General features: G+C 40.2%; 1 protein-coding gene across 1 annotated transcript in view; it reads left to right on the top strand.

Annotated features, from left to right (window-relative positions):
- Positions 1–23,625, top strand: part of LOC308090779 (ryanodine receptor 1-like) — a 124,911-nt gene extending 101,286 nt beyond the window's left edge. The window contains exons 88-108 of the mRNA XM_080436044.1: positions 1,083–1,171; positions 1,340–1,468; positions 2,180–2,284; positions 5,385–5,444; positions 8,923–9,004; positions 9,258–10,579; positions 10,839–10,921; positions 11,070–11,229; positions 11,327–11,413; positions 12,353–12,631; positions 15,011–15,141; positions 15,396–15,438; positions 15,731–15,867; positions 16,335–16,395; positions 17,002–17,148; positions 17,545–17,679; positions 18,278–18,434; positions 19,905–19,969; positions 20,565–20,665; positions 22,018–22,069; positions 22,446–23,625. Of these exons, the coding sequence (XP_080292170.1) occupies positions 1,083–1,171; positions 1,340–1,468; positions 2,180–2,284; positions 5,385–5,444; positions 8,923–9,004; positions 9,258–10,579; positions 10,839–10,921; positions 11,070–11,229; positions 11,327–11,413; positions 12,353–12,631; positions 15,011–15,141; positions 15,396–15,438; positions 15,731–15,867; positions 16,335–16,395; positions 17,002–17,148; positions 17,545–17,679; positions 18,278–18,434; positions 19,905–19,969; positions 20,565–20,665; positions 22,018–22,069; positions 22,446–22,541 (3,521 nt within the window). The 3' untranslated portion in view covers positions 22,542–23,625. The remainder of the gene's footprint in view (positions 1–1,082; positions 1,172–1,339; positions 1,469–2,179; positions 2,285–5,384; positions 5,445–8,922; positions 9,005–9,257; positions 10,580–10,838; positions 10,922–11,069; positions 11,230–11,326; positions 11,414–12,352; positions 12,632–15,010; positions 15,142–15,395; positions 15,439–15,730; positions 15,868–16,334; positions 16,396–17,001; positions 17,149–17,544; positions 17,680–18,277; positions 18,435–19,904; positions 19,970–20,564; positions 20,666–22,017; positions 22,070–22,445) is intronic.
- The last annotated feature ends 352 nt before the right edge of the window (positions 23,626–23,977 follow it).

The raw sequence follows: 23,977 nt of genomic DNA, 5'->3' as shown, positions 1-23,977 counted from the left end.
ACAGCTAATCTCCGGCACCGTTGGCCTGGTCGCTTCGAAACTGTGCACACACACTCCCTGGATGCCAATTCAGAACCTCTGCCCCCATTTTTTACATGGCCCTGTTATAGCGCCACCAGGAGGCCAATTGGTGCAAAACCCATTTTTGGATATTACTCCTACAGATTTTATCCAACATCACGCAAATCAGTACACAGTATCTCTATAGTCATGTGATCAACACGGATCTGTCTGATTTTCCATATTCCATCCTGATTGGCTAAGGTTGGCTTCCAAAGTTTGCAGGATTGGTCCGTTTTGAACTAAATGCCTCAAATCATGAATGCAGCATGCAATTTCCGTGAAATTTCACACGTACATTCCTACTAGGCAGAGGAAGAAATGCCACTTGAAAATGTTCAAATCAGCCTCATGGTGGCGCTATAAAAGGCCGATTTGCGTTTTTAACTATAACTGCACTGATCTGCGTGAAACTTTGCACGCATACTCCCTAGAGGCCAAGGAAAAACATCTGCCCTGCATTTTTCACATTAGCCTTTTATAGCGCCACCAGGAGGCCGACTTATGTAAAACAAATTTTTTTAGATTAAGCCTTCAGATTTTATCCAAATTTCACGCAAATCGGTACACATGATCTCTATAGTCATGTGATCAAGATGGATCTGTTTGATTTTTCATATTCCATCCTGATTGGCTAACATTGACATCTAAAGTTTGCAGGAGTGGCCCGTTTTCAACAAATTGCCGCAAATCATGAACGCAGCGTCCGATTGCGGTGGAACTTTGCACGCACATTCGCACTACGTTGAAGAACAAACGCCACCCTTTTAACATTGCCCTATTATAGCGCCACCAGGAGGCTGATTTCTTTTTTATATCACTCATACAAATTTTGTCCAAACATCATGCAAATCAGTACACATTATCTCTATAGTCAAGTGATCAAGATGACTTTTTCTAGTTTCCACACATAGACATGCAGTACATAAATAATACAGTCAACCTACCTAAAAGTGCAAGAGTCAAATGTAATCAAATGTCGCTGTTCACAACTGTTCACATTGGTCTCTATTCTATTGCAGATTTCCAGAACTACCTTCGCACACAGACTGCCTGTACCACTACCATCAACGTCATCATCTGCACAGTAGACTACCTGCTTCGATTACAGGTGCTGTAAACTGTGACACACTGGTTATTACAGTAGGCACACTGTAAATGCGTATACATGTGCATGCAAGTCCGGTTTGCTAAATGTTATGTGCATCTTTTAGCAGTGTAAAATATGCCACAATCTCATGACATTTTCACACTGCTCCTTGTTGTGTGTGTGCAACAGGAGTCCATCAGTGATTTCTACTGGTACTACTCGGGCAAAGACATCATCGATGATCCAGGGAAGAAGAATTTCTCTAAAGCAATGACGGTGGCAAAACAGATTTTCAACAGTCTGACTGAGTACATTCAGGTAAATTGAGTTTGAAAAAGAAATCTGAAAAACATAGAAAAAAAGAAAAAAGGTTTTGGAAATGTTTTAAAAAATGCAAAAAAAAATAAGTTGCTTATCTACAAGCTCACAACAATGTGGGTGAGCCACAAATGCCTTTGATACACAAAAAATTGGGAACCACTGCATTACAGTAAGTACAATACGTATGGTTTGACCACTTATTGTTTTGTGTCCATTATGTATTGATAGCCCCGAGCAATGCGTCAGTAATGACTAATGTGATGTGATCTAATCCACTAGTTCTCAACGTATGGCCCGGTGACCTTGAGGGGTTCCAGGGGGTCCCCAGCTAAATGACTGACAGTTGGGAACCAAATGGACCCGTACATATATGTAATATAAGGGTCAATTTGGTTCCATTTGTGTACTCAGAGCTGAAGACTTTACATTGTACAGTAGATTGTGGTCCCAAAGATAAAAAACAAACAAAAAAAACATGCAGTGCAATGCAGTGGATCTCAAAGTGGGGTCGAGGGACCCTCAGGGTTCCTTGAGGGGGGTCCTAATGGACCCTTACAGGTCTGTAACTCTGAGACTGTACAAATGGAACCAAATGGACCTGTAATGGAGGTCCTTGAAATCTTGAAATAAAATAGTTTGAAGAACCACTGGCCTAATGCATATCCAACTGGGGGTCCTGAGAATCACTGCTCTAATCCTTGTGGTCAGGGCCCGTGCACAGGGAACCAGCAGTCTCTGGCCCACAGCAGACTGTGGGACGCTGTGGTGGGCTTCCTCCACGTCTTCGCTCACATGATGATGAAGCTGGCCCAGGTACGAGCTCATTAAACCACACCCTTCACTATCAACTGACTGCTGTGAACAATATTAAGGAAACATGATGTCACAACACAGCAAATGATTCCGATCACTTGGGGTATCCTGAATTGGAATGACATGCATTAGTTATTGACTGAACGATTATTAGTTATTAATAATAAGTAATCAATATGTACAGTATATGTACTATATATATGTTTAATTTATTTGATTTAAATGTATAATTTTAATTTACATTCACATTCTACCATTATTTATTTCTATCATTATTGTCAAAAACTTAAAATTAATCGTACATTTCTTAAATAGCGAATCAACAGCTCACAACACGTTTTTTTTTGTTCAAGCCATTTCGCAAGAGACAGGAACCCCTAATTTAGAACATGAGAATCCTTGCCATAACATACTTGTGAGGCCTTTTTCAGAACTGTTGTGGGAGATTCTGCATTTGCTTCTGTGGAATGAGTAAAGCGAGCCCACAGGAACGTGTTAATGTTGGTGTTTCCTTAATATGAACCCTAGCATCCCTGTTTCGGGGAGAGCATTCGCCAAAATTAGCAGCTCTACAAGCCCACAAATTGTGAGCACCAAAGAGATTTGGTGTTGATGGAAAGGAGGGGGCCTAGTATAGGCCGGCGGACTCCGGTCAATGAAGTGTATAGGGTTTAACTGGTCAATTAAATAAATATACGGCGTACACACCATACTGTAAGTAATAGACTATATATGGTTTATTACACATGTATGAGGAAATTACATGTGTATTTTTGCTAGCCATAAGTCTATTGAACATCCTCAAGCATTTTGTCTAAGTGGCTGCCAATATGCACGCACACTGTGCAAAAAATACTCACCAGCCTGCAGTTGCAAACGTTTGTGTATAGAGCTAAGACACATGGTTTCTTCCTGTGTTCACAGGTATTTTGACAATTCATTTTTCACAGATTTCATTATGGGCTGGTTTCAAAGTGGTTTCACACATTCAGTTGGTCCTGGATTTACAAATCAATAGAAATTATTAAATAGCAACAGTATCTGCAAAATAAAAGTATATAAAACAGAACAAAAAATGCAAATACCGGTAGTTATATTTTTAACCTTTGATGTACTTAAATTGCAGCATGGATCAAATGTGTGGAACCATGTTAATCCCAGTAAATATTAAAATCTGTAGGTTACTGTATAAACAAAATGGACAAAATGCTTCCAGGGCCACCATGTGACTTCTCCACTCTAGAGGATATGTTGTGCATCTTTTAGAGAATATTGATTTTGCATTAAAAATGATATGTGCAACAGTTGTGTTGTGTAAACGTAATATTAACTCATATGCGAGACATGTGTCAAACAAATCAAGTTTGACCATGTACAGTAGTATGTTAGTGTGTTTGTAGTCTGGAATGACTGAGGAAATCATCATTTACCCACTCAATATTCTGCATGTGCACAGGCATCACGCACATGCATACAATTATTATCTGGTTTGTAAGTGTACCCCTTCAACTACTGTGGTACACCAATGAAAAATAATGATTGAGTATTAGAATGTGTGGAGAGTGGTTAAAGGGCAAGTTCGGTGATTTTAGGCCTATGTCACTTACAGCGCTGTTTCTCAACAGGGGAGGTGGGGTGGTCCTCGATTGTTTGAAATATATGCTAGTGGTCCAGCGATCAAACAAGGTTGAGGACCATTGTCTTACGGTATATAACTGTACAGTACCTGCAGATATGCTGCTAACACGCATTCCAAACAGGGTATGTCAAAATAGCTCCAAAAGTGCCAGCCTGAGCAAATTGTGGCTGTCGAGTGGAAGCCTTGTTTGTCCAACACAGTTATTTGTCAGGAAATGGAACTAAATCATCTGTGTTCCAATAAAGTTATATTTAGTCACAAGCTCTTGTTAATGCTGTTCATTGGTTAAATATTTATAAAACCCACAGAAAGTGGAAACTGTAAAGTGCGTTATAAATAAAATGTATATTAAAAAAAAGAAGCACAAAATAGCACATCGACAAGCTTATACTGCGTTGCGATGCCTTGTGCGCTTGTAGATCTGCTAATTTTGTGTGACACTGTATGATGACGAAGTAGTAAATTAATGTACGAAAAAACATAAAAAGTTGAAACATGGAGATATAGCATTTCTGACTCTGCTTTCGTTGCCCGACAGCAACTAAATGTAGTCTTGCATTGCTGATCGGCAATCTCTGCCTACCGATGGTCTGGGAACTTCTAAATGCAAGGTAGTTGCTAGAACAGTGGCGAGTACAGCTGCTAACTTACCCACAGCTGCTGCTTTGGAAACCAATCATATCACTGCCCCAAGATGAAGGACCGCCCTAAAGACTTTGGATTGCTTCCACCCAGTTTAGAGACTGACTTGCAAGTCTACAGAAAATGTTATGGTGACATCTTTACTGTCACAGCCTGGAAAGCAGCAGCACAGTATGTCGGGGTAGTCTTCTCCTGTACTCTACTGGTCTTATGGCCACCAACGCAATCTGTGCACCAATGTGCACCAATGTAAAAAAGAAAAAGTGATTTCCTGATTAGTAAAACTTTGTGTGGCGACCAAGCTGTCATGAATCTCATTTGAATGTATGTACTTTAATCTCTCAACCACCCTGTGGAGCCTACAAAGGGCTCTTTTTCTCTTTTCTTTTCGCAATTTGACATACCCTGTTTAGTATTCTCTATAAACGCTATAAAGGGGAGCCCATCATTTCAACCTTTCGGCTGACTTTGGAGCTAATATCATCTGTGATTCCAAGTACTATTGGTGTGTATGGTTAAAATAATATAGGACTAAATTCACCAAATACCTATTAACCATTGGTGGAAAAAGTACCTGAAAGCCACACTTGAGTAAAAATAGAGATATCTCAGTAGAAAACTGAAAGTCACTCATTAGAATACTACTTGAGTCTTAAATTATCTGATATTACCTGTACTATACTACTATACTGTACTAAGTATCAAAAGTAATTATATTAAATTAATTAATTAATCCTATCGAAAGTAAAAGTAAATGCTGTCAAATGAAGTTTATTCTATATAGTACAGACATTTTAAAATGTCATTCCCTCATGGCAGACAAAGAGCACATGTCAGCCCATAAGAAATCCTCCTCCCTTCAATGAGTCTGACCATACGGTACAGTATATTTTAGATATGGCCATGGGTGATGATTGTTGCATCTGCTGCTGTCATCTTCCTTGGTAGCTTGGTAACATTACTGACCAGGCTGAACATGCTGACAGTAACCTCGCGTCACCGCAGGCTTTCTGGCAGTACCTGTGGAAAGGCTGGTTTCTATTATGAATTAACCAGTGTGATCCAGTCTAGAGCCCGCCTACTCTAAGATTTCTGTGTCCGGTTTGTGCAGCAGTGTTATTGTTCCCCCACATAAATGTCAAATTGAGTAGCCTAGTTTCACTGGTTGCTACGAGTTAAAATAAAACATTGACACCAAACAAAGTAGTCCAAGAAATACTTGAAGAAACTTCCCAGGTTCATAAGATTACATTACATTTTGGACTAGGTGGGCTCTAGACAGGATCTGCTGACGGCATTAATAACGTACACTATTTTCTTTTCAAAGGGATTTTTTTCATTGGATTAGAATGCCATTGTAATCGAGATGAAAATAGACACAAATAAACATTTGAGTACAGTACACATCCTCAGAAAAAGTTGGCTAATTGTATTTAAGTACTTACCGCTTCTGCCTTTAAAAGTGATAGTGGGGGACATCACATACTATGTCCCACATTATTAGGACAACTGCTTGAACATGGTGATATTATCACCATGTTGAAGCAGTTGTCCCTGCTTTCTCCCTGAACTTTGCTCCCAAGTTATAATATAATTTTAATAATACCACTCTTACCACATTCTCCCTGTATTCCAAAGCACGTCTTTATTCTGAATAGCAAAATGTCATATTCTGGTGTGATGTATTTTAAATGAAATGACAATATTATTAGATGCCGTAAGAAAACAAATGCAATACTGGAAGAAAGAAGATAAAACGAGAGTATTTTTTTGAAATGTAATAGTGTTTTATTTTTAATCTGTTCACAAAATCTTATGATATATATTTACATATTTATTTAAACTGTCTTTCACATGGTCAATGAAGGGTAAAGTAGGTATTCATTTTATTTTTATTGTGACGTGATATGGTGTTTACTGGCTGTACTTCAACCTCGGATTCTTTTCTCAGTTTGTTTGTTACTCATTTGCCTTTTTAAGTCGTAATGAGAATGCTTGAACAATCACAAATGTATACATATTTACATACAGTATGGATAGGGTTCAGTGAATAACAACGTTTACAAGGAGAATAAAATTACAGAAAATATTTTTCACATTATGGCAAGTTATATCAGGACATTCCTACATTGACCACTGTTACCATATCACTACGAACCAATTATTTATGCATAAATGCATGTGACTACAAGATCTTCTGAGAAAAGGATCTGCCCTTTAAAGGCACGACAACAGATAATGAAAAATTCTGGATAATCAAATTGAAAAATTTGAAAAACAGTACTTTGTGATGTCACAAGTGGAAACCCTGGTAAACTCACTCACACTACCTATAAACAAATAGAAGGATACTTATATCATCCATAAACATTTAATTTAACCTTTAACAGTAGAGAGTACTGACCTCAAAGTACTGACAATATAGCTACATCCTCCACTTGTGATGTCATCACTGCGCAATTCCATTTTGGTACATGTACATTCACCTTTTCAGAACTTTTAATTTTGAATAATTTCCATATAATTATATGAAAAGGGAACTGATATTCTTGTTTAGATATGGACTAGTATGTCAATATCAGAAGTTGTCCCTTATCTGTTGCCTTACCTTTAACCTCCAGTGTTGGAATATATGTTTTAATGTTACACTCATTCAGTGTGCTCATATTTAACAGTTGTAAGAATGATGTTGACTCTCCCTCTTTCATATCATTAATACGTAACCTGAGGGAAGATGCTTTTACATGTTTCATTTGTGGTGTGTTATTTCAGACTAATTCTGACTAATTTGGTTAAACTTACAGTTGGATAGAAATGCACCTTGCAACACTTCTAAGGTGTAGAATAATATTATATTATTTTGTTGCTGTCGGGTGGAAACCTTGTATGTCCAAAGTTCTTCCTTTTTTATTATAATTTTTTTAATAAAATATTAAAATAGTGGTATCACATCATGAGGTGTTGTGAGCTTGTAGATCTGGTATTTTTACTTCTTTTGTGCGACACTTGAATGAAGTAGGGTATGAATTTACGGGAAAATAAAACATAAATGATGGAGGTTTCTGCCCGACAGCAACGATTTGTATGATCTCGGGGACAAAGATGTATTTTTGATTTCTCCAAACTACATTTAACATTGAACTGCATTCAAGAAAAATAATACTGATCATTCACATCGTATGGTGATTATGATTAAAGTGCCTTTATATTGCACATTGCACTGATATAGTAGAACAGCTATTGAATAGTGTCATATTAATTTTGTGTACTCATACAGTGTACAGTATTTGATGCCAACTGTATTGTAACATCTATGCCAGTCTTGCTATGCCATTCTGTACATTATGAGGACCACAATGTACATAACCTTATCGGTGAAGAATGGTTGTTAAAAGTCGGAATCTAGCATGTTAATATATTGTAATTATTAAAGGAGCACTTCACCTATTTTCAACCATATCTCCATATAATTGTTTATAACTATTGCTCGTTATAAGATGCCGTCTACTTACTATGCATCGTTGATGAATTTAATACATAGGACCACAATGGAAACAAGTCCCTAGGTCTTTTTTGTGTTATCCTTTTAGCCCAAATGTATGACTGTACCCTGTGCTGTTTGCATTTCTGTCTAATAAAGTATTCAATCAAGCAATCAATCTCATTGGTGTACTGGACAGTAGAGAAACCTGCCTACCAATGACATCATAGATGAGGATTCCAAGCTAATAAAAACCACAGCCTTGCTCTTCCTGGAAAGATAGTATGCTGAAATAGAAGCCATTCTTCTAGCATTAATACACATCTTATCTTACTACTATATAATTGGCAAAGGCTCTGAAAGTTCGTCCGGGATTCGCAAGCACAGGATCACTCCACATGCCTCCAAGACCCGTCACAGACATCTAGTTTAATAAATAAATAAACAAGTTGAAAATCTTGCAATGACGTCACTGGTATAGGCAGGTTTCTGAACTGTCCACAGCCCTACTCTGAGACACAGAGCGAGTGCACTGACATGTTGCCATCTTATAAAGCATTAGTGAGGAGCAATTATATGAAGATGGATTTACAATGGGTGAAGTTGTCCTTTAAATAAATACCAGAAATACCAAGCTTCTCAGGTTGGCTATAAGTCACAAGCATGATTTAATGATTTAAAACCTTTGTATGTAACCTTCAGCTCATAAGAAATTGGATTTCCTCAGATTTCAAAAATCCCTCTGTGTGATAACTATGGAGTGTTGACGCTGTTGTTTACAATATCAAACGTTCCCTGTGCATCCCTTTTCCCCCAAAAGACTGTCAAACCAGCTATTATCATTGTAAGATGTGTGTGTTTTTTGACCTGCCATAGGACTCGAGTCAAATTGGTCTGCTGAAGGAGCTTCTTGACCTTCAGAAAGATATGGTTGTCATGCTGCTTTCACTGTTGGAGGGTAGAGTATTATTTGATAATGCTGATGTACTGTAGCAATTGTTGAAGTCCCACTATTTACCACATGCCTGCTTTAGTCTGCGCTTTTACTTTATTCCCAGGACAGCTTGTTAGAAAAAATCAAGACTTTGTGTTATATTGATTTGGCAATAATCGAGACAAACTTTGTGTTGAAATATAAAAGTGTGAATGCATGGAGGGGAACTTCTATAACCTACCGCTCTACTGTGCTAAATTTTCTGTGTGTTGCGCAGGAAATGTGGTGAACGGCACCATTGCCCGTCAGATGGTGGACATGTTGGTGGAGTCCTCCAGCAACGTGGAGATGATCCTAAAGTTCTTTGACATGTTCCTTAAGCTGAAGGACATTGTGGTGTCTGACGCGTTCCGTGACTACGTCACAGACCCTCGGGGACTAATCTCCAAGAAGGACTTCCAGAAGGCTATGGACAGTCAGAAACAATACACCACCACTGAGATCCAGTTTCTGTTATCGTGCTCAGAGGCCGATGAAAACGACATGATCAACTACGATGAGTTTGCCAACCGCTTCCAGGAGCCCGCCAAGGACATCGGCTTCAACATCGCGGTGCTACTCACCAACCTGTCTGAGCACGTGCCCCACGACACTAGGCTGCAGAACTTTGTCGAGCAGGCGGAGAATGTGATGAACTACTTCCGCCCTTTCCTGGGCAGAATCGAGATAATGGGCGCCAGCAGGAAGATTGAGCGCATCTACTTTGAGATCTCTGAGGTGAACCGCAAACAGTGGGAGATGCCCCAAGTCCGAGAGTCCAAACGGCAGTTCATCTTCGACGTGGTCAACGAAGGGGGCGAATCAGAAAAGATGGAGATGTTCGTCAACTTCTGCGAGGACACCATCTTCGAGATGAACATAGCCTCGCAGATCTCTGAGGTAGAAGAAGAGGGGAAAGAGGAGGACGACGATGAGCCGGTAGAAAGTGGAGGGGAGGGAGACGGGGGAGGCGGCAGCGGTGGGGGAGGAGATGAGGAAGGCAACGGAGAGGAGTTGCCGCCCGAATCAAGCTCGGCCTTCGTAGACTTCATCAACAGCATGCTGAGCTTCCTCGGCATCTTCACTTTCCGCAACCTGCGCAGGCAGTACCGGAGGGTGAGGAAGATGACCATCAAGGAGATCGTGGTGGCTTTGTCCACATTCTTCTGGACCATCCTGATGGGCATACTCCACTTCATCTACAGTGTGTGCAAAGGTATCTTCATGCTCATCTGGCAGACCCTGTTTGGAGGTGGCCTGGTGGAGGGAGCCAAGAACATCACCATGACGGAGATTCTGGCCAGCATGCCGGACCCCACGCAGGACGATGTGCACGGCGACTTGCCGGGGGAGCCGGGGACGGGGGAGGAGCAGGAGGCGGGAGGGGTGACGGATACTGGAGAGAGCGGGGACGGAGAGGAGGAGGAGGAAGACTCGCAAGAGAAGGAAGGTGGCAGGGTAGCAGGGTTTGATGCTCGAGGTGGTCTTGGAGACATGGGAATAGAGGCGACTATTGAGCCTCCCACTCCAGAAGGAACGCCCATAACGAAGAGGAAAAAGGTACAGGCACAAACAAAGGAAGTGGATGTACCGTCTTTGCATGCAGTTGAACATTGGTAGAACTTTATGTTGTCCTGAGCTAACTATCTAAATATTTGCCAAATCATCTTTATCCGTAGCTTCTGTGGTCAAAGAAACCTGAAGTAGTGATTCTCTTCACTGTCCTTGAATGGTTTTCACCATCATGTACATTCTACCTGATTGTCCTGTATGAATGCAAGCTACTCAGTAATAACTGCATGCTGTTCTTTGTTTGCAGAAACCAGAGGATGCTGATGATAGCCAGAAACCTCCTGAACCTCCTGTCGTAGTGGAACCACCTCCAGAGCCAGAGAAGGCAGAGTAAGAATCTGGGTGTTTCCATAGTTTTGAGATTGCTATCCGATTCAGCAGTTGAATGAGTATGCTGTTACTTCATTCTAAGTTCGCCACTGTGTGATTATGGTCAATTAGTTTGGATCCATTAGCCTAACAAAGTTGTTTTCTTTAGTGTTGAAACTGCAGAGAAATCTGGGAAAGAATCTCTGACCAAAGATTATGTTCAAGAAGAAGCACCAAAGAAAGTGGCACCCAAGAAAGAAAAGAAACCAAAGAGGCAAGAAGGGTTTCAAATTTGGACTGAACTGGATGTCCAGAGGAATAAATTAATGGTGGGTGGTCTCTCTTCCTTATGGTCTCACTTCCTGATGTGACATCAGTACAATCTCAATGTTCACTAACGGACATACATTTTGTTTGTTTTTTTAGAACTACCTCTCAAGAAACTTCTACAACCTCCGTTTTCTGGCTCTGTTCATCTCATTTGCCCTGAACTTCGTTCTGCTATTCTACAAGGTTAAGAACTATTTAATTAGTTTATTGTACAGTACATTGTACTGACTAAGGTTATGTATACACTGTCTGCCTTTTATGAAGACAAACGCTGTCTAGAGGGATTTTTCTGCTGAAAATGACAAAGAGAAAAAAAGAAGAAGAGGGGGGCAGGGGCAGTCACGTGAGTGACTGAAACAGACTTCTATATAACTCTATGGAACTTAAGAATGTTGAAAACAAAGTTTTAAACTAGAAGGTGTAGATCTGGAAATAATCAGGATAGAGCAACTATATGGCATATTTATCACCTAAAAGAGCAGCAGCAAGAACCATGAGCTGTGAGCAGGGAGGTTTAAATAGCCCCGCCCCAATCAGATGGAGTGAGCATGTGACTGATCAGCTGATCAGGAATTGGCACTCTGAGTTGTCTGCCTGAACTAGCTCTGCAGGCTTCGCATCATTAATTGCAATACATTATTAGGCCTGCCTTTAAATAACTCCACAATATATGTATAGCAAAATATAAATTTTATTTATATTAGGTAATAATAGGTTTAATATACTGTTTTGTTTGGCAGAAGAGGAGGAGGCTGGGTAGTCCAGTGGGGTTCCCTCGTGTCCGATAGTGGGACATAGTGAGATCATCAGCTCTGATGAGCAGCTTTGCATTTGTATACAATCATGATTGGACAGCTGATAAAGAGCGGTCCGTGTCTGAAATTCTTTTTCTGTTTACAACTTTTCATAGCGCTCCATTTAGCCATAAAAAGTCACTCTGATCAGCGCCTTTTTTAAGGGGTTTTTAGGTCCCCGGACCCCACTTTGAGAACCAATGACCTAGGTTATTAAGACAGGGTAGGCTATGTAAATAGTTGTTTATCCAAGCATAATTATACAGTACCTGTAGGTGCTATTGTCCTGGTACACCGTCTCATCTGCCCATCAATATGCTCTGGACAGGTTTCTGACAGCCCGCCTGACGGAGAGGAGGAGATGGAAGGTTCCGGGATGTTTGAGGGAAGCGGGATGTTCGAAGGCTCCGGGTTATTTGAAGGCTCGGGAGAGGAGGCTGAGGGATCTGGCGGGATGGATGAAGGAGGGGACGATGACGTGGAAGAGAGCCCAGTTTACTTCTACTTGGAAGAGAGCACTGGCTACATGCAGCCCACCATGTCCTTCATCTCAATCCTGCACACCGTTATCTCCTTCATCTGTATCATTGGGTACAACTGCCTCAAGGTAGAATAACATAAGGTTACTTTAGTTATGTTTTACGGCTAACTGTAAAAGAAAAAAAGAACATACTGTAGAGAGCAGTTGTACAACCTTTTTGTGTCAAGGACCCCCATCCCATCTGAAAATATGTTGTGCCAGGGACAATCAGGGAAGCGGGTGCCCACACCTCTTCACAAAGATAATCGTGTTTTTTCGATGCTCAGAAACCATTGGTCCGATCGAATTGCCACTCTGCACTGCACATCTCTGCGGTCATATGGGACACAAACATCACGTTTGAGGCCATTCGGTCGGGATTCAAGTTATGCCCTGGACACCCAGACAGATATACAGAGATTCCGTGAATAAATAGGTATAGATATAGCATATTGTGAAGCAGGATGTATAAATCATGCTCCTGTGACACACAAGAAAGTAAGTAAGTACATTTTATTTATATAGCACTTCTCACAGAGAGAATTCACAAAGGGCTTTACATACAATAGGGATAAAAACACAGAAATTCAAATAATTAAAATCAACAGAAACAAACAATTAAACTCAGAAACAGAAACAGCAGACACATTACAAACAAAGAAGATAAAACTAGAAAAATGTGCTCCGAGGAAGGTACCCCGCCAGGCCAGGTAGTAGAAGTCAATCTTAGCCAATCAGGATGGAATATGGAAAATTGGACAGATCCGTCTTGATCAAATGACTATAGAGATAATATGTACCGATTTGTGTGATGTTTGGACAAAATCTATAGGAGTAATATTATTTTTTTTAAATTGCAAAACTCGGGGTTGCTAGTGGCGCTATAACAGACAAATGTGAAATATTTGGGGCAGAGGTTCTACTCTGGCCACCAGTGAGTGTGTGTGCACAGTTTCACGCCGATTGGTCCAACGGTGCCGGAGATTAGACGGACAGACGGAGACACACACATTCCGCAAATGCTTGTTTAAACAGTAGTGTTTTAAGTGGTTCTTAAACATGCCCACAGACGCTGCAGCTCTCAGGACGTTGGAGTCTGGGAGCTACAGACTGAAAGGCTCTGTCACCTTTGGTAATTAATCTGGTACGAGGGATGACTAAATAGACCCTGGTCGGCTGACCTTAGGGTCCTTCTCGGCAGAGTCAGCACACACCGTTGTAGCAGGTCAGTTAGATATGCTGGTGCTTGACTATGCAGAGCTCTATATGTGACCAAGACCTTGAAACGAACCCTGAAAACAACAGAAAGCCAGTGCAAGGCCAGGACTGAAGTGATGTGACACCTTCGGCTGCCTGGACCTGGTTAACAGTCTGGCAGCAGCATTTTGAATTAATTGGAGGCGGTCTATGGATGCTTTACTGCGTCAGGTGAAAAGTGAGTTGCAATAGTCCAGGCGAGAGGAGACAAAGGCATGAATAATAATTTCTAACTCTGTGTGTGAGACAATAGACCTGAGCTTATAGCAATGTTCCTGAGATGGAGAAAGCATGTACAGGTCACCAACTTGATGTGCGTGTCGAGGTGCATAGCCTGATCGAAAATGACGCCAAGGTTCCTGAAGATGTCATGCTATGCTATACTGTAGTGCACATGCATTGCAACTGCAGTTAAGTATTTACTTGGAATGCATTGTTGTAAGTATAAGTATAGAAGCTAATGTGCACTTTAACATTGTGATATACAAGTAAGACGCGCGAACGCGGTAAGCGAACGCAAAAAAAGAAAAAAAAGAATGAAAAAAAATATTTAAAAAAAAGTAACCAATAAATTTTTTTATTTTTTTTTTGAAATAAATCTGCGTTAAAAGGAGCATCTTAGACAAATACAAATTCACCAAAAAAAAACTTGGAATGTTTTTGAACAATTCAACAAAGTGTTTGAAGTGCCTGTTTCACCCACTTCCGGGGGGCGGAGCCAAAATCGGAGCCCGATGTATTTGTTCGTAGACCCCCACTTAGGGGGGGTAGAAAAAGTTTGGGAGCGATTCGGGCACTTTTCATTTAACATGGGGTTTCAATGGGGAGTTTTTAGGAGCCTTCTCCGGGGCGTGGCTTCCGGGGGAAGGGGCGGGCTTAAACGCAACCTTGACAGGTGTGTTCAGTTTTCAAAGACCTTTCATTTGATGTATGGTACGTCTAAATTGGACATTTACTTATCTCAGAGGAGCTGCACACAGGCAGTGCACACAGAGACACAGAGACACAGAGACTCAGAGACACAGAGACACAACCCAAGCAGGGTTACATAGTAAGCTCCACTTGGTCGGAGGCGCGGCTTCGCCGCGCCTCCTCCCGCGTTCGCAATCACATTTAGATGATGATCAGAATGCGGTCATAGAGTGCACATAATGCAGAGACTTTCAAAAGTCTTAAGAACACTCATTTGAGTAAATTGTTTTTCCTCAGATTCCACTGGTGATCTTTAAGAGGGAGAAGGAACTTGCCAGAAAGCTGGAGTTTGATGGTCTGTACATTACTGAGCAACCTGAAGATGATGACATCAAGGGTCAGTGGGACAGACTGATCCTGAATGCACCGTAAGTGACAATGAAATCCTTTACAGTTTATCAAGAGAGGCCTATCGAGGCACTTGGTTTTGTGGATTTTTGTTTTGTGGCGTTACATGGTTATATATCCCTGATAGACTAAGAACATTCAGTTGAAACAGTAAACATTCAAACATTTATCTTTGCCAAACATATTTGCACAGTCACCATATATTCAACACACAAAGCAAACACTCTGATATCTTAGACCAATAGAGCTAAAATGTGCTTTTTCGTTTTTCCAGCTCTTTTCCAAACAATTACTGGGACAAGTTTGTCAAGCGGAAGGTAAGATAGTTTTGAAAATGAAATGGCTTTTCTATCTGTTCACATACCACAGGGTTTTTGTTTGTTCTGACATTTTATCATGTAGGGCTGTACAAATAGAAGATGAGTTAGGTCTATATTATCTGCATTATATGATATATATGTGTGTGTTTAAGTACATGTGTATTTATCAAATATTCTATTATAATAATTACACACACACACACACACACACACACACACACACACACACACACACACACACACACACAACCTAGATTGATATGGCCATAATCTAATGTGTGTGTGTCAGGTTCTGGACAAGTATGGCGACATCTACGGTAGGGAGAGGATTGCAGAGCTCCTGGGAGTGGACCTGGCCTCCCTGGATGTGAGCCAGCAGTCACACGAGAAGAAGCAGCAGGAACCAGACAACTCCATGTTCACCTGGTACAGTACAGTATATCGTTGCTGTCGTCGGGTGGAAACCTTGTATGTCCAAATTAAACGTATTATCAAAATTAAAAAATGTTTTAAAATAGTGAAAATAGCTTCACTACTTTTATGCAACATTCTTGTATGATGATGTAGGGCATTAATTACAAAATAAACTTGAAACATGGAGATACTAGATTTCTGCTCGACAGCAACGATATTTTTTGTGCCAAAGTAGCTTCTTATGGGGCTCCTTTGAAAAATAATATCTCCTTTAACCCATTTAGAACTGGAACCCCTATACGTTACTTTGCCTTTCAATCCGGGAACCCCTTTTGGGGTTGTTGATGCTACGTATGTACAGTATAAAATTTGTAATAAATATTTGAAGTTTCGGCCGAAATCGGTCTCAGGGCTAAATGGGTTAAAATGAAGGACAAAATAATATTTGATGACTTGGATTCATTGTTGTATCTTTACAGGATCACGGCAATCGACATCAAGTACCAGATCTGGAAATTTGGTGTTATATTCACAGATGGTGTAAGAAAATAACTTTTTTTTTTCCACAGAGTTGTGTACTCAAATCCAAATCAAGTGCTGTGATTTTTATTGATAACCTGTTTAGTTTTTTACTTCCAGTATACGTGGGAATAATGGATAACATAATTGAGTGGCTGGCTGGTCTCTGTAGCGATTAAGCAGTCTGAAGGACTATATATACAATAAAAAGTATACAGTGATATCAATAACAACAATTATGTATATCTAATCATCATCAATAAACTCTTAACATACAGTGTGGTTCACTTAAATGCTTTGTAAATCATAATAACACATTTAATTTGAAGTATAATATAATATAAATATTATATCATGTATATTGTGTCAGGGGGAACAGAGAGAGGGAAAGAGAGAGAAGATGGATAACAACAGTAATAGCAGCAATCACAACAACAAAAATAACAATGACAGCAATTTATAGATGCAATGTATGCAATATGAAATGGCAAGGGTTGTGATCTCCTATTGTTTGAGCTGTCAAACAGAAGCACTTAGACTTTATATATATATTATAACATACCAAAGTATGAAATACCCTGTTTCTACATTTGCCACCTACTGTACTGGTTTTTCTTGTCTTCACAGACTTTCCTGTATCTGTGCTGGTACTTGATCATGTCTATCCTCGGGCACTACAACAATTTCTTCTACGCCTGTCATCTGCTTGACATTGCCATGGGCGTTAAGACTCTTCGCACCATCCTTTCCTCAGTCACCCACAATGGAACACAGGTCTAACATGTGTTAACACAGAAATGTTCCACAATTTTAACAAAGTTAACAAGTTTTTCTCATTTCTAGCCATACAATGAAGTATAATAAAGCATGCTTAAGTGGTTAATTGATTTGTATTAATTGATTTGTATGAGCCTATTGTACCTAGCTATTATTCTTGCAATTATTTGGCAACATAATAGTATATATATGTTAACAGTTGGATTTTTAAACTATTTATTTACATAATAAGCATCTACATGTCGCTATTTGTACTTGGATGTCAAATACAGTCAATCAAAATCAAATGAGAATTCTGGAAATTTGAGACGGGGAAAGTATTGAATCATTCCTATTATGAATGCTAACGTACTGTTTGAGCGAGCTCATTCCCCCCCTCTGTTTTTCTGCCAGTTGATGATGACCGTGGGTCTGCTGGCCGTGGTGGTCTACCTGTACACCGTGATCGCCTTCAACTTCTTCCGCAAGTTTTACAACAAAGCGGAGGATGAAGACGAGCCAGACATGAAGTGTGATGACATGATGACTGTGAGTCACACCATGAAAACACTTTGGTCCCAACCAAAATATCTCAAACGTTACTGGCTGGATTGCTATGGAATTTGCCGTTTGCGCTGTCATGATTTGCTTGCAAGGCTTTTAGGATCTTGGTCTTGTTTTCAAATATGTAATATTAACCCATTAAAACCGAGAAAACATCTGTGTCATTTTAGATTTTAACCACTTTAACCATTTTTATATTATGGCTATTCAAAAATGGCAGATATACAAGCTCACAGTGTGTCAATTCGTGCCATGCTATGAACTTGTAGATCTGATATATTAGAAAAATCATGAAAGTTTGTGCAAATATTATATATTGAATATATATGTTTTTAAAGCAATTTTTTTTTACTCAAATCTGTGCTTCTGGGGGTCCCTGGAACAACTTATTTTGAGATGGTGGTCCAAATACAAAAAAAATTGAGGGTCCTTGACATGAAAAAGTTTGAGCACCACTGTTATAGCAACATCAACTTTTCAGAAAACTGTTAGGATTTAGAAGATTGTTGGGTCTTAATGGGTTAAAGGAATACACTGACTGAATCCTCAGCAAACGTGTTCTTGTTTCATGTCATTTTATTAGTGCTACCTGTTCCACATGTATGTTGGAGTTCGAGCCGGTGGTGGCATTGGAGATGAGATTGGGGATCCTGCTGGCGATGAATATGAACTCTACCGGGTGACCTTTGATATAACCTTCTTCTTTTTTGTCATTGTCATCCTTCTGGCCATCATTCAGGGTAAGACATGATGCACACACGGGCTACTACACACGGGTGGTTCTCAAAGTGGGGGGTCCAGGGACCGTCACTTTACTTTACTTTACTTTATTTGTTTATTTAGACGGTACACTGCATATTAATGAACAATACATATCAATGTAAGGTAAATACAGCGGATTTAGCAAAGATGCTAATTTACATCTGTAGTCCCCACAAAAAAACACATAAAAGCAAAAACAGGCAGACAATAGAGTACATTCATTCATTACACAGGGAAAACAGAGCATAATACATAAATACAGGAACAGAGGTACGAAACAGGTGCAAAGTATATCTATTTAAGGCTAAGACCAAAAAAAGTTGTACTTGCCTCATATATTAGTCAGAGTTCCTTGGGGTGGTTCCATTTGTATACTCTCAGAGTTATGGGCATCCTTGAAATGAAAAAAGTCTGAGAACCACTGCACTGATACATAGTGTATAACGGTTGAGGTTTATTTTAGGTGAAGGTTTTCAGCATCTTTTTGGCCACAGCCATATTCCAGCTGTTAATCCCCGTAATAAGGATGAAGAGATGTGCTTCATTGGTACAGTAGGCAGGGTGCTTGTCTGCAATCTTTTTTTATTTTTTATCATTGTAGTATTATGCGTTGTAGTGACCCGCAGAAACGTTTCTGTCAGCCCTCTAGGAATTAACGCCTTACCCTCTGGGACATTCTTTGCTCTGTCCTTGCATGTGGACTCAACTGTAGCGGTAGTTTAAGAAATATGCAGGGAAAACACAACCGTTGGATTCCACAGTGGGTGTGTCGGTGCCGTGGACACATACTGTACACTAAACTAAGACAGAGTTTTTTGCTATTCATTTATTTATTTTCAGTTGATTGATTCATCTATCCACTATTAGCCAATCTAGCCAACTGAACTGACCAAAGTTCCCCCTCTTAAGGATTAATAAAGTCTAATAAATCATAATAAAATCTTATCTCAAGGTCCGTACACACTGGGAGCATTTATTTCGTGTGATCAATTTGCATTAATTTAAACTGCTGTTTGTGTTATGAGTACATCCATACTGAACATGAATATAAAGCGAGTTTTTTTTAAACAAGGTTGATTTTTTTCACCACGAATAAAAGCATCAACCTGCTGTGAATGAGGCATCACCAAAATAATAGTTTGATGTGAAATAAATCCGACGCATTTTCGTGTGTAAGGACCTTAATTGTCTCCGGCAGGCCGAAGGCATGGCGAGAGAGTATGTTTTACCCCCTGTCCGTCCGTCCGTCCGTCCGTCCGTCCGTCCGTCCGTCCGTCCGTCCGTCCGTCCGTCCGTCCGTCCGTCCGTCCGTCCGTCGAGCTGCTAATCTCTGGCACCGTTGGCTCGGTTTGCTGTGAATTTACAAGAGTAAAAATGTCTTGTTTTCTTAAAAACCAGAAAGCAATGAATCCTTCAAACACCTCTGTTATTATGTTGTGGTTTTAAAGGCCTGATCATTGACGCCTTTGGAGAACTGAGAGACCAACAAGAGCAAGTCAAGGAGGACATGGAGGTATAGTAGTACATTTCTCTATCAGTCTTACAGTTTAATACACTGGTTCTAAACACCGGGTCCGGGGACCACCAGGGGGTCCAAATGGACCCTTACAGGTCTGTAGCTCAGTGTGTGTAAAAATGTACACTCTCAGAGTTAAATGAACACAGAGACATTTTACAGTGTAAATCGGGGTCCCAGAGATAATACATGGTATGGAATGGGGGGTCCGTGGCCTAATGGATATCAAACAGGGGGTCCTCGAAAATAAAATAAAAAGTTGAGAATCACTGAACTGAACTGTACTGGGACCCCAATCTACACTGTAAAATCCGCAGTGATTATTAAACTCAGAGAGTGGGTCCATTTGGTTCCTTTTGGACTTTGAGAACCAATGGTTTGTCATTTTAGATTTCTTTGGCTATTGAAAAGATATACAAGCAGATATACAAGCGCACAGAGTGCCGTGCTATTAGCTTGTAGATCTGCTATTTTTGAATAGCCAAAGAAATCTAAAGAGATGCGTTCCTGGATTGAATGGGTTAATACCTACAGTAAGCTATGTTGAACAACATGATGTTTAATCATCTTAACGATGTGTTCATGTGTGCAGACGAAATGCTTCATATGTGGGATTGGAAGTGACTACTTTGACACCACACCACACGGCTTCGAGACCCATACGCTGGATGAGCACAACCTGGCCAATTACATGTCAGTATAACGTCTCTCTCACTCTCTCGTTTCCCTGCCCGCATGGATGCACGGCAAGGACAGTCCTGTGTGTGTGTGTGTGTGTGTGTGTGTGTGTGTGTGTGTGTGTGTGTGTGTGTGTGTGTGTGTGTGTGTGTGTGTGTGTGTGTGTGTGTGTGTGTGTGTGTGTGTGTGTGTGTGCACAAAATAGCTTGAGTGAATGGGTGGATTTGTTAGGACATGTTCATGCCCTAAAGAGATGCATACCTGTTGAGTTTAAAAGGTCATGGTCAAGGTACAAATAAATGTGTACCCTGTCCTCTTCATCATCATCATCCTCACCTTTATTTATACTCGGGAGTACAGTTGAGGGGCAAGCCCTCATTTCCAATGTAACCGAGTTTACAAAATAGATAAATAGATAGACACACAACACAAAACAAGTCAACCAAAACAAAGTAACTCAATTAAAACAGGTGCAATCACAGTTAAAAGTGTTAAGGACCATTGCTCTGAACTGACCAAATGATAATAAGGAGCTCAGTTTTAAAGACGTGGGGCCGCTGACAAAGAAAGCTCTGTCTGAGCATTAGAAACCTTGAGCATTAAAAAATTATTGGAGCGGGTCTGATAAGTGCTATTGTTCTGTTCCAGCATAGAACAAATATAAGCACGGAGAATTCCAGCAATGGCTTTAAATAAAGACGGGTACCAGTGTTTATCCCGCCTCTCTGTCAGAGAGGATAAACCTGAGTTCTCAGAAAGTGCACAACATTGACAGCAGTGTTGTGACAACTTAAGCTACCAGTTTTTCTCCCTGAATCCCATCTATCCAGTAATGTTTGTAAACAAGAAATCCATACAGTATATACACTGTTGTCTAGCTGTGTAGTAAATGGAAGCTGAGGGGGCGAACAGATGGTGATGGATTGTGTAGACGCTTGACGATTAAGGCCTAGCACAGGGTCAAAGTTGACAGAGAGATGATAGATAGCACCGCAGATTGCTTAATTAATTGGTTGATTCAGGTGTTGTTTCCGTCGGCCTGTTATTGATAGCAGCGGTCATTATTGAAAAATAACAGACCACGCATTCAACCAAGCCGTGTAATAATCAGAGATGGGTGCGGAAGGACCTTGAAACCTCCCTGAGCCTTCGCTCTCCTCCACATTCCTGTGCTGAGAGGATAAGACTGAGAAACATTCAGCTATTTTCCACCCTTAGTCTCTCAGTGTATTTCTATTTTCTGCCATGAAGACAGTGTTAGTAGGCAGTACTATAACTTGTATGTGTAGTGAATTAAGTACAATCTAATCTATCTAATGGTTACATATGATATTTTACATGGTATTAAACCTGTGTATCTTTTCCAGGTTCTTCTTAATGTACCTAATCAACAAAGATGAAACGGAACACACCGGCCAGGTCAGTCTGGTAGCTCAGATGATTTACATTTAAAGGAACACGTCAAGGTTTTTCAGCCTTATATATGGGTCCACTCCTCACTATTGTTTAGCAAGTAGTTTGAAGATGTCATCGGCATGTACATTTTCAAGCTCTCCACAGACTGTCTCTGTCTCAGAGACAGGCAGAGACAGTGTGGACATTCAGTCTGTCTCATAGACAGGCTGACAAAATCGGTGCTGTCCTATTAGTGACCATTGGCGAGGACTGATGGATACAAAAATGTGAAGTGTTCCTTTAAAGAGCTTCATTGCAAAAATTTGAAGTTTAAGGTAGAATTTGCTCTTCCAGTGGTTCGCTCATTTTATACATTACATCCTGCTCTATCATATTGTAGGAATCCTATGTGTGGAAAATGTACCAGGAGAGATGTTGGGATTTCTTCCCTGCTGGAGACTGTTTCAGGAAGCAATATGAGGATCAGCTCTCCTAGCCGTACCGGAGACATGAGGAGGAAACGTGACATCTAAGCTACTGAATGTTTACATTGACTGTCCAAAACCATAACGTTGCTGTCGGGCAGAAACCTCTTATCTCCATATTCTAACTTTTTATGTTTTTTGGTAAATTAATGGCCTACTCGAACATACAAAGGCGTCACACCAAGGCATCAAAAGTGGCAGATCTGCTTCGCGCCACATTTCGAGCTTGTAGATCTGCTACTTTTGCTATTTTTTTTTATTTGAATCCTGAAAACTTTTGGACATATGAGGTTTCCACCTGACAGAGACGAAAAGTTAAGCATTACCCATGCCTTTATTATGTTGCTACCACAGCAATCAATGCAGATAGGTGGACGATGTCTGAATACACCAATTCGATTTGATCACTTGCAAATAACAGTGTGGACATTCAGTCCTAAAGATCAGATTTGAGAAACAATTCAGACTTGCCTACAGTCCTGCCAGCTGCACGGAGGACATGATCTTGCATGGACTTCACCAGTATACAGATACTTTTGAAAAATATTTTAAGACCACAGCCTTCCTTAAAATGAATAATTTTCTGTACCGGATTTGAAGGATTTTTTATTTAAATCAGTGGTGTCTGTATTTATTTTATTTATTTTGTATTAAGACGTTCTCATTGGACTTAGAATACAAACATGGCAAAGTGACGGAGTGATGACTTTCCCTCCATAGCTATGCTATTAAAGATAAAAACATTGTTTTCTTTTTTTATGTGATGCCATGAAGTGCATATGAATTAATTGCACAACATAGACAGACTATGGAAACCTGAAGTGCCTGTTACTCAGTGTAGATGTAGTTATGTACAAACATTACAGTAGGTCCTTTTGCCTTTGTAATTAATTCATCTTTACACTGGAGCATTTGTATTAATCATTTTAAATACTGTGGTATCACCTGGATCTACCATAATATTTTGTTATGATGTTTCTCCTTCAAAGTGTGCTTTTGTCTTTTAAATTATTTGTTCTTGTTAATCAGTGCTGGTTTAAGTCTGGGAGCACCATGAATGTGCGTTATATTTTGTGCAAGAATAAACCTTATAATAACACATGAAATTGAGGTGAACTTTGTATTCCTGTTGGTTATGCAATGGTTGTGGTTATGGATAAATGTTTTCTCAATCCACTCTCATTCAGTAGGCTGTCAAGCTGCTGAAATGCAGATGTGTGGAACATCCCCTCTGAACAGGGATTATTCTAAAGTATTAAAACACACATTCAGCCTCATACTCTACTTTTCATCCATCTGGTGTTTCAACTCAGCGCACCGTTAGATTTGGAGACTGGCTGCTAGCATGAGCATCGCAGCGATACACAATGGGATTCTCCGGATGTATGGTGAGCTATCGGTTGCTTCATTGCGCTCTAGCCAGTTACACCATTTGTACAAAATAGGC

The sequence above is a fragment of the Gymnoscopelus braueri genome, assembly GCF_963280865.1.
Source record: "Gymnoscopelus braueri genome assembly, chromosome: 8".
NCBI classification, from domain to species: Eukaryota; Metazoa; Chordata; class Actinopteri; order Myctophiformes; family Myctophidae; genus Gymnoscopelus; species Gymnoscopelus braueri.
Note: the sequence above shows the minus strand (reverse complement) of the source record. Positions and strands in the feature narration are given on the sequence as shown.